General features: G+C 40.9%; 1 protein-coding gene across 1 annotated transcript in view; it reads right to left on the bottom strand.

The window, feature by feature from the left end:
* olfcb1 (olfactory receptor C family, b1) overlaps positions 1-15,818 on the bottom strand; it is a gene marked incomplete at both ends in the record, with an annotated part of 34,659 nt that overhangs the window by 6,925 nt on the left and 11,916 nt on the right. The window contains 2 exons of the mRNA XM_080744937.1: positions 337-628; positions 14,505-15,405. Of these exons, the coding sequence (XP_080601063.1) occupies positions 337-628; positions 14,505-15,405 (1,193 nt within the window). The remainder of the gene's footprint in view (positions 1-336; positions 629-14,504; positions 15,406-15,818) is intronic.

Here is a 15,818-nt window from a genome sequence, read left to right as displayed (position 1 = left end):
CACTCAGTGAATAGCATTTCTTGATCACAGCACGGGGGGAGGCAGTGGCTCAGGGGTAGAGTTGCCATCTTAGAACACAGAGGGTTCCCGAAGGGTTCCCAGTTCGATCCCAGGCTCCCCAGAGTTAGTGTCGAATAGTGCTTGAGCAAGACTCTGAACGCCTAGTTGCTCCCAGTGAGCAGGTTGTTGCCTTGCATGGTTTCCTCCGCCACTGGTGTATGAATGTGTGTGTGTGAATGGGTGAATGTAATGCACAATCTCTGTAAAACACCTTGGATAAAGGCAATAGGCCTATATAAATGCACCATTTAACATGTCCATGAACTTGTAACTTACTTGAGGGATCAGATACGCTCCGAGTAGCTTAGCTACAGCAATGGACACTTCGGAGTACCGTGCTCCTATGATGACCTTCACTGGTGACCTGAACTCAGTGTAGTCGCACAGAATGCTCAGAGAGCCATTGACCGCCAGCATGCGCTCCACGTTTCTCAAGGATTTGATAGCATCGGAACAAGTGTCACACATCAGATATCCCAAACGCACACCCGGTAGGAAACCAGACGCGTTAATCTCTTCAATGGTGTGAATGATAGCCAAGGATCTTACAAATGGCACCAAATCAAAACTGTGAAAAGATTTTTTGAAATAAAAAGAATAGTATTAATTTCCTCATTTATTATTCATTTAGTGACCAAATCCATAGTTTAAAATTGGAATTATAAAAATTGGAATTATAATTATAATTTACTACAACAGTGGTTGTCAAAGTGGGGTCGGGGGACCCCCAGGGCCGGGGGTTCTTGAGTGGGTTCCAATGGGTCCCCATGCAGTGAAATGAATTAATACGGCATCAAAATTGGTTTAACTGCTGTCCTTCACCTTATTTTTACTCAAGATATTTGAAAATAACCATAAATCTTCTCTTTTGGTGGTCCCTGGCACAAAATCGTTTCAGGTGGTTTTTGTGCCCAAATAGGCCTACATACAGTACCAATATTCTTCATATATACATGTAATTAATATGTTCATTTTACAAGATTAATTTCCCTTACCTTGAACATGTGAAGCTGTCAGGCCGTGTTCGATTATTAAGAGAGACTACTTTGGCGTGGCATGGCATCAACACCCCAATAATTACGTCTCCCGGTAAATGAGCGCCACAAGTGTCCAGTCCAAGGTCACAGCTGCCCACACATCCAAGCATGCTGCTCATCAGCAGCACGACTAGGCTGGAGAATAGTGGCAACATTTTTGAAGACATTTCCTCAAGGCTCCTTTTAAAGCCTGTCATGGGTGGCATTGGGGAGGTGGATTTCTTCTCACTCAGAATAAAACAAACAAAATGTTGGAATCCCCCACCCCCAACCTCCATCCTCCTGTGATTTTCTGCCTCATTTATTTGCGTCTTGACCATGTGCCTTATCTGACATTGTAGGCCTACTTTTGTTATCCATTTAGTTTTCTTTTTTTCTTGCACTATTCTCTGTATATTATGACTTTTTTGAAATTGCAAAATGATTGTAGGCTACTCTTTTACACCTGTAAACTTGTGATGTGACTGATTGAAGGAAGATAATTACGAAACTATACAGTACTTATCTGAAAGTCAGAAAAGGTGCAGAACAAGTGTGCCTACTTTTAAGGGCTAATTACTACAATCTCTGGAATGTACATTCCTATCACACTGAAAGCGAGTTTCACTGACACCTTTACAGTTTTTATCAGTTCAAAAAGTAAATTAACATTCGCATAACAGTGAGTGCATTTGTTGATGAATTGAATACTTATAGGACCACAATGGAAACAAGCAGACTCAAAAAAAAATAAATAATAATAATCACACCCGTGTGAAGTGGAGCTGTGTGTGTGTGTGTGTGTGTGTGTGTGTGTGTGTGTGTGTGTGTGTGTGTGTGTGTGTGGATCATGTGTACCGATTTTTGTGACATTTGAAGAAAATATGTAGGAAAAGGAGCAAAAAGTGTGTTTTGGAGAAAATTCAAGATGGCGGAAAATCTATCATGGCGCAAATGGGCGTGGCCTATATGGGGAGATGTGTCATGACCCAAGGAATCCAGGGAAAAAATAATTTTAATTTTCCGACCTACGGTTCAAGAGTTACAGGCCAAAACGTAAAGTGGGGTGTTATGGCGCCACCATGCGGCCAAATGACACAATTATTTTTTATTTAATCCTTGAAATCATTATGAACCTTCTCTCCAAGTCTTGAAACTCTAGCCCCTATGGTTTGCGAGAGACAAATAATTGAATGTGAGTTTTTGCAATTCCCATTATAAGTCAATGGGGAAAATGAATTCACTAATAAATTAATATCAATTAAACTATAGAACCTTTCTCTTAGAAAAGTAATAGCCCACGATTCCCGAGTAAGCCGGTCGATTTGACATATGGCGCGAGTGTGTGGTGGCAAAACTGTGGGACTAGTGGCGTGCCGAAGTTTAGGAAGTTCAGGCTACATACACACACACACACACAGACAGACAGACAGACCCACACGGCCACGTATAGGGAGCCTGTGCTTCACACAGCTCCAAAAACGCTCACAAACATGTAACCACCTATAAGAAATTATTTAATGCCTGTACGAATTACTCTGCCAGGTTAGTCTCTCCTAAGTGGTTTTTAACTTACTTCTGGCACTAGGCACCGTGTCGCACTAGGCAAGCAGTTGCGCCAAGCACCTTGTTTTTGTTGTGTTGTTGTTCGCCCTGTACTGTTCTGTTCTTGTTTTTGTTAGTCTTGTTTTGTTTCTTGTTTTATGTCCTGAGGACAACGGATGAAATTTAGCTTTAAGCTAACTCCGGCTGGTTTACACTAAGATATTTGTATGTTGTATTATGCAATATGTCATTATCTCTGTGTTCATGAACTGGTACTGTCCTGTCCAAATAAACAAATAAAGTAAAGTAAAAGTATTGTTATTGTTTTTCTAGAATGATATTCCTATGCATTGTTATATTGTTGTTGATATACTGACATCTTGCTTATTATAATGATGTATTATCTGCTTATTGTAAGTCGCTTTGGATTAAAAGCGTCTGCTAAATGGTTAAATTGTAAATTGTAAAATTGTAAATTGTAAGCCCTTCACCACACAACGGCATAATGAGCTGCAGGCAGTGCGCACGCACGCACGCACGCACGCACGCACGCACGCACGCACGCACGCACGCACGCACGCACGCACGCACGCACGCAGCTCCAGATAATTCTGATTGACTGGCCTTTTTAGAGTATGGATAACTGAACAGAACAGATCATTAGCCGATGCCAGCTCCAAATCTTTGGACTATAGATGATCGGATAGGGTGAGGTTGAAGACGCTTTCCAGCATAGTGACATGCAGAAGAAACTGTCCGTATGGTTTACATACTAGTAAGACGCCATGTCTTGGCCATCTGGCCAGTGATGTAAATCGGACCAGTTACCCCTGGTACCCATATATGGAGATCCATGTAGGCTACTGTATATGGAGATATGCTGTGAGAGCCCAAACATGCTTACTCAGTTATTCGTTATGTGAAAGTCATCTGTATATCATACCCTTTTATGCCCATACATGGAGATCCCTGTCTCTAGAACCAGCCACACAGATATGGGCTGTCTTGGCCATATGGATTCTGTTAGTGTGGTATGTGGCCGATGTGGCCTCCATATATGGGCATTCCCATATGAAGTCCTGTTAGATATGGGCTTAATAAGGATGACGTCAGGGAACTCCATATATGGGCATAAAATAGCCTGGTTAATAAACCAGACTGCACAACACCACCCCCTGGCGGTAGTGGTGGTGTTGTGTAGTCTGGCCCTCCACATTAAAGAAGCTTTTTCCACCAGCCCTCAGAAAGGGCTAGCCAATCAGGGCTGTAGGCTTGGGGCACGTGGTGGGTGGTGGCCTGGTTCAGAACCATTCAGCCAATCAGGCGAGTCTGTGTGTATTCAAGCACATTCCCCCCTCTACTCTATTACAGACATCAAACAGATCGTAGTCTTTGATGCTTACATTGAACTAACGAGCTATTGACACTTGTGTGGCTCAATCAATTACCGCAGCTCACAACCCCTTTGAAGTTCAGAGGGAGCAATTAAGAGCATGTCACTTTGACATTTTTTTAAACCACCCCTTGGAAATGAAAGTTCTGCTCCCAAATCCAGACTAATATCCGTCACGCAGTAAGGAATTAGTATGAGCAACGCCAGGCTAGGCATAAAAGGGATTCTGTTAGTGTGACATCACAGTGAAGCCAGAGCGTGATGTCAGAGCAGCAAACCCATATCTGTTAGAGTGGTTCCCCTGACATCACAGTGATGTCAGAGCATGATGTCAGAGCGGCAAACCCATAGACTGTAAAAAAATCACACCCGTGTGAAGTGGAGCTGTGTGTGTGTGTGTGTGTGTGTGTGTGTGTGTGTGTGTGTGTGTGTGTGTGTGTGTGTGTGTGTGTGTGTGTGTGTGTGGATCATGTGTACCGATTTTTGTGACATTTGAAGAAAATATGTAGGAAAAGGAGCAAAAAGTGTGTTTTGGAGAAAATTCAAGATGGCGGAAAATCTATCATGGCGCAAATGGGCGTGGCCTATATGGGGAGATGCGTCATGACCCAAGGAATCCAGGGAAAAAATATTTTTAATTTTCTGACCTACGGTTCAAGAGTTACAGGCCAAAACGTAAAGTGGGGTGTTATGGCGCCACCATGCGGCCAAATGACACAATTATTTTTTATTTAATCCTTGAAATCATTATGAACCTCCTCTCCAAGTCTTGAAACTCTAGCCCCTATGGTTTGCGAGAGACAAATAATTGAATGTGAGTTTTTGCAATTCCCATTATAAGTCAATGGGGAAAATTAATTCACTAATAAATTAATTTCAATTAAACTATAGAACCTTTCTCTTAGAAAAGTAATAGCCCACGATTCCCGAGTAAGCCGGTCGATTTGACATATGGCGCGAGTGTGTGGTGGCAAAACTGTGGGACTAGTGGCGTGCCGAAGTTTAGGAAGTTCAGGCTACATACACACACACAGACAGACAGACAGACCCACACGGCCACGTATAGGGAGCCTGTGCTTCACACAGCTCCAAAAAAGTGTACACATCCAGACGGACGGAGTCAGCATGTGCCGTTTCACATACTAAACTGCGACCATCGGTCGCAATAAGTCAGTCAATTGTCTTTCACATATTTATATATGTATTTATTCCATACGTATTTTTCATGGCAATTGGGGAGGGAGGGCTTAGGGGAGCTAATCCTTCACTGGGAGGTGAAGCCCCCCTATAGCCCCCCAATTGTACCTACTGTGTACTATTTTGCAAACTGTTAAGAAAGTATCCAAACAATCAATTTCTCCAAACAATTTACACAGACAGCAATGGATTACCCACAAAAGCCTGTAACATGTTCAAAATAATTCGTTTATAAGACTAATTAGTACACTACAAATGACAAATCCTTTTACCATTGATAAGAAACAATCGTGGTTAGTCATCTTGTTACTAAGTGTGTATTCTTTATGCAAATGGCTATAGGGCTCACGATGATTGAAAATATACTGCACTTTTTCTGTATGGCATATAGAGTATATCAATTTGAACAGTTGTCGACAAAGTTACACGTTAATGTATGGTGAGATTAAAGAGATTGAACAGGATTTATATCAACATTTTAGTTTGTAGCCTACTGTAATATTGACAGACCATGTAATTTTTATAAAGACACAAGACTACTTATTACAGCAACAGGGGTGGGGGGAGAAGAAACAAAAAACACTTCCTGATGTTCCTGTCTGTCAGGCCACAGATTCTCATCCACATCACAACAGATTGCAATCATTCGATGAGATGCACCACCTTATTGTCTACTGTTTTGTAAATAAAATTTTGCTTCTGGGGGTCCCTGGAAGAGATGGGGGGTCTGTGGCCAAATAGATATCATTTTGATTTGAAATATTGAAAGACTTCAATGCCGCGCTGTGAGCTTGTATATCTGCTATTTTTCAATAGTTAAAGTACCCAGGGCCCAGAATTTGGTGCGACACCCCTGACTCTTGCTGTTCATTTGGTTGCACTACAAGGTCAAACGCAGGCACAAACACAAAATCAATCTATATAGGCCACCATGACCCCAGAGATAATGTGTACCGACTTGTGTGAGTTTTAAGATTCACAACAAAGTTGATCTTCTTGATCTGGCTGTTTTATCACATATCAAACCATAAGTACAACATTCCCTCATCAAGGTTTTATCATTGTTTTTTGGAACCGTAAGTTACTATGAAAAGCTCCACCGGCTGTCCGTTAGTCACGTCACGCCATTCATTCATTCAGTATCCCTTAATTGGGACAATAAAGGTAGGCCTATCTATCTATCTATTCACACTTTTGCCATATTCTTATCTCCGGCACCGTTGCCCCTATCCATGCCAAACTTTGCACACACGCTCCTTGGCTGGCAGTGGAAAACCACAACCTCCACCCCTCATTTCTCACATGCCCCTCTTCTAGCGCCACCATCAGGCCGATTTTTGCTAAACAACGCATCACGTTGTGCGCGGCACCGCACAACGGACGAAGTATACATTGCGCGGCACCGCACGACGGACGAAGTATACATTCACTACTAACTGATACGGCCCCGCCTCCTTTTCAGACTGTTTGGAGAAAGACCACGTGACCTACTGCAGCACAATGTTAAATTTCGGGGCGCGTCACCACTCCTTTAAGTAAAAGTATCAATACAGCACTGTAAATGTACTCCGTTACAAATAAAAGTCCAGAATTCAAAATGCACTTGAGCAAAAGTATGAAAGTGTTGGCATCAAAATGTACTTACCAAAAGTAAAAGTACAACATGTTTGAAAATAGCAGATCTACAGATCTAGTAGATCGGCTATTTTCAAACAGCCTAGCTATAAAATAGGAGTTAAGTGGTTAATGTATCTTTTATAATATTATAATGTATGTCTGCAAAGTATAGTAACTAAAGTTTTCAAATAATTGTAGTGGAGTAAACGTATAATATTTGGATCCAAAATGTAGTGGAGTAGAAGTAAAAGTATTGGAAATTGGAAATACTCAAGTAAAGTACAAATACCTCAAAAGTGTACTTACTGTAAGTACAGTACTTAAGTAAATGTACTTAGTTACTTTACACCACTGTCTGATCCCCTTTCATTAAATTTAAGGTTAACCTGAGAGCCAGTCAAATCAGGACACTAGATGTTTTGGAAGGTACGACTATTCAACAGAGAACCAGAATAACACATTTAGTTCAACATGAACGTGTACTGTGATGATGTGCAGATGTGGATGAGGAGTGGTTTTGTGAATAGTTTGATCCGTTTAACCATTTAAGCCCTATACAATATAGTCGTCGCAACTGACGCATTGTAAGCTTAAAGATCTATTTTCTGCAAAAGATTTCCCACAAATACATTGCAGAGGTTTAAGTGTTAAAAAAAACTTCACAATTTCCTGTCAAGGAAATTCCTACCAGAGAAGGAATGGAATGAAAGATTATTGTACAAGATACAAGGCTTACGTAGTTGGACATTGTAGGATTGGATATCTCCCTCTAGCAATCACTAGACACTAGACAGATTATCCGAAGGTCTGGCTACACAAGTCGGCAAACCTGCAGAGCAAGCCAGCTGTTTCAACCTATCCCTTTTTCTGTTGTGTTATTTAAAATCACTGAATAGATTTTGAGTAGGCCTAAAATGACATTTAACGTATTTGTATTCACATTTACATTCTTGAACACAAACAATAGTAGATGCACAGGCTCGGGAAATTCAACAACCAGTATTTCAGGATTCAGATTACGGATACAGGAAGCATCGCCTTCTCCACATATGGTGACTGCCAATTATCGCAGAGACTGAACAGAACCCATCCAATGCCTTAGCTTTTGGCTTGGGGCATTGCAATCTGCAGGCCTCTCACAACTAATTCATGGACATGGCTTCCAAATATGAAGACAAGCTGTTTACATTGGTAACCAAGCTGTATACTGTATAGCATCCTTTAGCATCTTGGTAAGGAATGCCTCTTCCAAACTGTGTTCAAGTGTAGCCTCCATGCCACTTCCAAATGGTCAATGTACAATTACAATTTACAATTCAGGCATTTGGCAGACGCTCTTAATCCAGAGTGATTTACAATAAGCAAGGCATCAATACATAAACATCAATACAAGGTAATCAATACATCAACACGAATACATCGATTGCATAGAAATAGTAATCTAAGTAAAAACGTAGGTAGGTAGACCAAGCACCTATTATAAACTAAAAAACTGAAATCTAAATTACATGCATGGTCATTGAGGGTAGGCAAGTGCTACGTTAAGTGCTATGGTCCAAGGTGGAGTCTGAAGAGGTGAGTCACCAGACCATGGCGGAAGCCAGGGAGTGAGTCTGCCGTTCTAAGTGCAATAGGGAGTTTATTCCACAGTTTGGGGGCCAGGATGGCAAAGAGTCTAGGACGAGTGGATCATTGTCCTATTTTTTTCTTAGCAAGGGTTTTGTTCTGCATCCCTGTGTTAGTTGATCTGAGTGAACAGGTGGGGTTGTAGGGATTGATATGGCTTTGGAGGTAAGGTGGCATACCTTTGGCTGCTTTGAAGGACATCATCAGTGTTTTGTACTCTGTGCGGGCAGCAACAGGGAGCCAGTGGAGGGAGCGAGGAAGGGGGGAGACGTGAGAATTTCGGCTGGTTGAAGACCAATCGTGCTGCAGCATTTTGGATCGATTAGAGAGGCTTAATTGCACATGCCGGGAGGCCAGTGAGGAGAGTTACAGTAGTAGAGTTTTGATATGACTGATGTTTGGATGAGGAGCTGGGCTGACTCCTGGGTGAGGAAGGGTCTGATGATCCTACATATGTTATAGAGTGTGAACCTACAGGATCGGGTGACTGATGCAATGTGTGCCTTGAATGCTACCTTGAATGAGAGCTGGCTGTCCAGGACCACACCATGGTTCTTAGCAGAGGAACTGAAGTCACCAGGGTGTTGTCTATGGAAATAGTTAGATCCTGCATGTCATGGGGCAGGACTTAGCTGGGAAGAAGAGAAGCTCCGTCTTGTCTGGGTTCAGCTTGAGGTGGTGGGCTATCATCCAGACATGCGGCAAAGTGCTCTTCCACCTGGGTGGCAGGGGGGGGGGATAAAAAAAAAGTTGAGTGTCATCGGCATAGCAGTAATAGGACAGCTTGTGAGCAGAGATGACCGCACCAAGCGATTTAGTGTACAGGGAGAAAAGGAGGGGGCCAAGTACAGATCTGGGGGACTCTGGGGGATGAAAGCAAACCTTTCCACGAGACCTGGTAGGTCTGATCAGTTTGGTAGGAGGAGAACCACTTTAGTGCCGTCCTGGGTGTGGGGCAGCCTTCTCTGTCTGTTGATGAGGTCACTTCTCTACTGTCCTCATCAAAATCATCTGCTGTATTAGCTGTAATATCTGAAAATGCATCATTGTCATTATTGCACATTAGGAACAGTGTTTATACATTTTGGCAGAAGAAAGAAACATACGAACAACAATTCTGTCATGCCTAGCAATGTACATTCCCTTAGAAGCCATTCAGAATATAGGACAGTTTCATAAGTGGATTGTGGTCATGGTGCAGACAATGAAGAGGAAACATTAGGGTACCACAGAGAATTTAAAGACTTTTAGTCTGGTTAAAAAGACCTGTAATCTGGATTGGACTGTAAAGGTGACTATAGCACACAAGCTCACAGCACGCTGCGAGCTTGTCGATCTATTTTTGAAAAATCTTTAAAATGTGTGGTTTTTTGAAAAACCTGTTTCTATGTCAGCGGTGCTCAAACCTTTTCATGTCAAGGACCCCCAAAACGATATATATTTGTATTTGGCCACAGACCCCCATCTCAAAATATTTTGTTCCAGGGACCCCTCAGAAGCAAAATTTGAGTTACAAATGTTTGCTTATAAAATACATATTCAAAGATTTGCAAACGTTTTCATGACTTTTCAAAAAATAGCAGATCTACAAGCTCGCAGCGCGGCACTCGGTGCCACGCTGTGAGCTTGTATATCTGCTATTTTTCAATAGTTAAAGTATAAAATAATTAAGGCCCCTCCACCTTGGGCCCTAGTAACTTAGTCCCACTTCCCCCCCCTTGTGACGACCCTGAACACCGTGCATTGACTGGTGATAAATAAAATGATGTTCATGTTCTGTATCGGCCCTTGCCGAGATCAAACAGTTGGTAATAATGTCCTCAGAAACTTCTATGGTGTCAGAGTCAGGTCACATGCACACACACTCGTTATAAGAGTGTGCACAAATGACTGATATATAGCGTGGTGTAAAGTAATTAAGTACATTTACTCTAGTACTGTACTTAAGTAGAAGTTTGAGGTAGGCAGCAGTCTATTTGTACTTTACTTGAGTATTTCCAATTTCCAGTACTTTTACTTCTACACAGACTACATCTCGGATCCAAATATTGTACTTTTACTTCACTATAATTATTTGAAAACTTTAGTTACTAGTTACTTTGCAGATATAAATTATATTATAAAACATAGATGAACCTCTTTGGCCCTATTTTATACCTAGGCTGTTTGAAAATAGCCGATCTACAAGCTCAAGTACATTTTGAATTTTGGACTTTTACTTGTATGGAGTATTTCTACATCACAGTATTGATACTTAAGTACAAATTGTGGAATATATGGGTGAACAACAATAGTTTGGAGAATAGTTTGATGGTCAGTTTAACCACTTAAACCCTATACTTGCTTGACCAGAGTCCCTCAGGGCTTTACTACTGTAGGTGTTTTCCGTTTTCGCTATATCTGCTATTTGATGCAAAAGATCTCCACAGAATACAGTGCATGGGTTTTGTTAAAAACACAGGAAATACGTCCCTGATTGCCTGATTGTGCCTGATTGTGAAGGTGTCTCCAATCAATTGTGTATCCTGAAAGATTTACCCCAAAATGCCCTAAACACTCAAACAGTTAAATACAGAATCTACTGATTGAGAAAGGCCAGAAAGAGGTTAACCTTTTTTTTAGCCTTTTAACAATTTTGATTTCAGTGGTTGGGGACATGCGTACAATACAAGTCTCTTTTAAGACACAATAAGCCGCTGATTTCGTTATTATTTACAGTAACACTACTAGCCTCAAGTCACCCTAAGTGCTGCATCTTGAGAATGTGCTTATTGTGTATAAAAAGACATATTTAGCCACTTGCACGCATGCCCCCCGCCCACTGAAATCATAATCATTAAATTCGCTAAAACGATAGAAACCAGTAAATGAAAACATTTTAACACTCATCTTTTCTCTAATTACAATCTAAAATATGAACCTGTCGTAAAAAACAAAAACAAAGTTGTCCTTTAACCTATTAATGGCTCCATCCCCATAGTAATCATTGTAATAAGTTTCTTGTTCAGTACTACCAAGGGTCTCCCTATCACTCCAGGTCGGAATACCTAATCCAATCAGGAGAGAAAAGTCATGAAGCAACAAAGTGAAAATCAAAGTGATGACAAAATAATAATACACTGAGGTAGAATATAAAGATGCTGATAAATTGGTTTCTTGTCCTTAATGGAGAATTAAAGTTCCGAGGGGGAGACAGGGAGACCTGTTACTGAACAGTCAGCTAATAGTGTTTACTCCACTATCAACTATACAGAATTGTCTTATATTGTGTATTATCCCAATGTAGAGCTTTACAGAAAAGAAAGGTTTTAAACCCAAAATATCACTTACAATGACATGTCAGATTTGTGCATTTCCTTCCTAAAAGTACATGGTATATACTTTGCCTCACACAAAATTGCGAGGCTCTAAAGTTTTTTTTTGTTTGTTTTTTCCTTGGGTTGATTGCAGGTGCAGTTGTCTGGTGGTTAAAGGTAAAAAATAAATAAGGACGACTGATTTTTCCTTTTCGCCTTTTTAAATGACCACATGCTAAAGTACACGAGTGATGGAGGGGTCATAAGATCATCAGTGGCAGTGCCATATGAATGAATCACAGACATGTTTCTCTTACAGGGCTCTAGGTCAACACAGGTACTGAGGGTCAGGGAACTAATCAAGGTCATCGCCATGGCAATAGTAAGGAGTGGGCATGACGTTACAAATCAAAAAGGCCCAAAGAGTACAAAGAATTACACATAAACCATGGAACATTATGTACACATTCAGACCTCAAGACCCTCATAATGTACATGTCACATTTACCCCATAGCATTTAAAAAAAAACAGTAGGCTACTTAGTATAGAAAATACTTATTTCACATACTTTATAAAAAAGGTTTCTATACATCATAAAATAAATTAAAAAAAATCATACATCATAAAATAAATTAAAAAAATCTAACTGTAATTGTGTTAAAAATGAAATAAAAACATAACGGCACACAAGAACAATCAATAAAGGTTTCCTATAGGCCTAAGCACTGGAAGGAGAGGTTTTCATTCATGACTCCCAGATTGACAGTTTGACAGAGTTTAGTGTCTAAATCCCCATCTCTTTGAGGCTCTTATGTTAAAAGTTGGTTAATATTGCCCTCTGCTGGTTAATGTCAAGTTTGTTTCCTTTATGAATTGTAAATAAAATGTACTTTGATGATCTTGCCTTCATTTGGTTGCCCTGGTTTAAATCACAATCAAACACAGGCACAAACACACAATAAACCTATACATCTCCTGAAAACAGAATGAGATAAAGCAGCCTCCGCCAGGCTGGGTTGCCTACCCAGTCCTGTTAACTTTGAAAGTCATAACCAATTGGAAAGGAATCTGGGGTATTTTGATCAAGATGTATCACTCAGATCTTCCAGAGATAATGTGTACCGACTTGTTTGAGTTTGAAAACAGTGGTTTGAAGAAAATGCAAAAAAGACCGAAAAACCAAAGGGCAGTCGGACGCTGCGTTGAGGATTTGTGGCATTTTGTGCCAACTTTAAAAGGATAGCTGGATTCCCTGGCTAATAAGGCACATATAACTAAAGTGTAACTTTTAAAAACACCTTAAATATTTCATTTATTTAAGAGATTTAGTTAAACCTTTACTGAAGGGGGACAACACCCATTGCAGGTTGATGATATGTCCAGCCCTAAGGAATGTATATGCTAATAAAACATTTAAAATATTGTTTTGTTGTCCATATTAAAACCGTATAGTAATTAAATTGTTTTTATTAGGGCATTCTAATAATATTCCATAGGGCTGTACTACAAATGGACAAATGACATCATCAACTTGCGATGGGAGTTGTCCCTATTGAATGAAAGATGAACCATTTCTAAAATGAATAGAATTTGAGGCGTTTTCTAATTTGTCTTATTAGCCAGGGATCATTTTAGGAGTTGTAGCAATCCCTTCTAGTGAACCAGACGGTCATATCGCATTTCCTTTTAAAGGGATATTTAGCTTAAAAAAAGAAATAACTTGGGTCATTGTATCGTCTAATCAAGCTTTTGGGAACACCCAGAAAAGTTTGAGTTGTTTGAATCAGTATTTAGATATTTGAAATTCATTTTATCAGACACACTCCCCTTCCTATGCAAACCCATTGCAACTTCAAACTCCATTTTAAACATGATAGATGAATCGAAAACACCAGGCCTTGGTTCTGGTGACTCATACTACCCTCCTAATACGTGAGCTGGTCGTGTTTATTTCAATAACTTTTTTTCGTTCATTTCTCATTTCCTAAAATAATTAAAAATAAATGAAAAACACACTCAGCTCACGTATTAGGTGGGCAGTATGAGTCATCAAAACCAATTAAGGACGGGTGTTTTCAATGAATCATTCATGGTTAAAATGGAGTTTGAAGTTACAATGGGTTTGTATAGGAAGGGAGCATCTCTGATAAAATGAATTTCAAATAGAATTATTAATACTGAAGCAAGCAACTTAAACTGTTCCAAGTGTTCCCAAAAGCCTGATTAGACAATTAAATGACCAATAGTTTTTTTTTTTAAGTGAAATATCCCTTTAAGATTTGAGAATCATATCAGCAATGTTTATTTACACACTTTTGTATGTAAATAAATACAATTCTTAGAAGGTCTTACTCCTAAGTCTCTTCCTAACTTGTGTGTCTGTGGAAATCAATGTCATAGCAGGGCTGGCATCTCCTAGTCTCCCTATTCTCACTGAAGCAGAGTGATGGCAAACTCGTTCTGTTGATGCAGAAGGGATTATAGTCCCCTGTGAGACTGTCTCTGTCTCTGAGCCGGTGTTTGAGTTCTGTGGGCCTTTTTCTAAATCTGGGTTTGGAATGGGAACTACATGACTGACAGGGCTTGCATCAGCTAGCGTTGCTATGCTCCCTGTAGCAGAGTAATAGCCAGACAGATCTGTTAATCCATTAAGGCTTGGAGTCCCCAGTGAGACTGTTGGTGCACCTGGGTTTGGGTTTCCTGGATTTCTGTCTAAATTTGGGTTTGGAATGGGACCTGAAGGACTGGCGTGCCTGGCGGGCCATCTCCTTAGGTTCCTCTCCAGTGATTCAATTTGTGGCCTGGAGAGTGCCTCGTAGCACTTGGGTAAGAAATGACAGAAGATGACACCATAGTTGGACACCAAGATGGCTGAGGCCTGCACAGCGCAAGACTCTTCCGTCCTGAGGATATAGATGGGGATGAAGCACACCCACACAAACAGGTACATCAGCATGCTGAAGATGATGTAGCCGGTCTCACTGAACTCCTGGGGAACGTTCCTGCCCTTGAAAGCCAGGATGAAGCCAACAAAAGCAAGCAGGGCTATGTAGCACAACATGATACCGAAACCTATGTATGTTTTTCCTACGTCACACCTGATAAGTATCTCAAGGCTCTCTGGTGTTGCCATGATGTAAACGTCAGGACTATCAAAGACCAGCCAGAGGATGCAGATGACTCCCTGGATAGCAGTCAAAACACTGATGATTACAGGTGGCATATAAAGTTTATTTAGTCGCCTGTGTCTCATTTGACCAAAGGGCAGGAAGGCCAGGAATGTACGGTAAGCCTTGACCAGGATGCAGGAGATACAAAGGGTGAAGCCCATGGCAAACATGGTCTGCCGAGCCCGGCACTGGTGGACAGTGGGCTTGTCCATGAAGCATATGACGCTGGCAAAGCTCACAGCTAGGCCACTCATCATCGTGCAGGATAATCTCACCTCGGCTCGCTTCATGGGCGGTGAATTTCTGTGCACCAAAAAGATGATGAGGATCACCAGCAGCAGCAATATGCCAAAGATCGCGGACGCCACAAGAGCAATGGGATGAGGATCTTTCCACCTCAAATAGATCCTCTCTCTTGGTTCACAATGGTCCCACTCCTTCTCAGATGATGTTCCATTAGGACACTGTTGACAGTCCTCAAGATCTGCAGGAAGATTAGGGGTTAAAGGTGATACACCATGAAATTTCACTTTTCCTATTTTAAAACCTTTTTGGGGGTCCCACTAGCACCTTCTATCCTCACAAAGTCCCATTTCTGACCGTTGTGTCTTTCTCTGGTTTTGGGAAGGCGGAAGTTAAAAGCATCCCACGGGTTCTCAAAACAGGCTGTCCAGATTTGCTGCCGTCGCTGAAGTCATCGGCCGTTTTTGAAGATTTTATTTTTTATTTTTTTCAACAAAAAAAAAAAATGTAGGGGGGGGGGGGGTACTGCAGCTGAAAATGCTCTGAGAGCCATTCAAAAATGAGAGAGGCTCTCTATTCAGGAGTGGTAATTTAGCCTCAAACCTTTTGAAAAACGTTTTTGGGACATAAACAATATGACAAATACTTTTTAAA

This window comes from Nannobrachium achirus (assembly GCF_963921795.1).
Source record: "Nannobrachium achirus genome assembly, chromosome: 16".
In the NCBI taxonomy this organism is placed as follows: domain Eukaryota; kingdom Metazoa; phylum Chordata; class Actinopteri; order Myctophiformes; family Myctophidae; genus Nannobrachium; species Nannobrachium achirus.
Note: the sequence above shows the minus strand (reverse complement) of the source record. Positions and strands in the feature narration are given on the sequence as shown.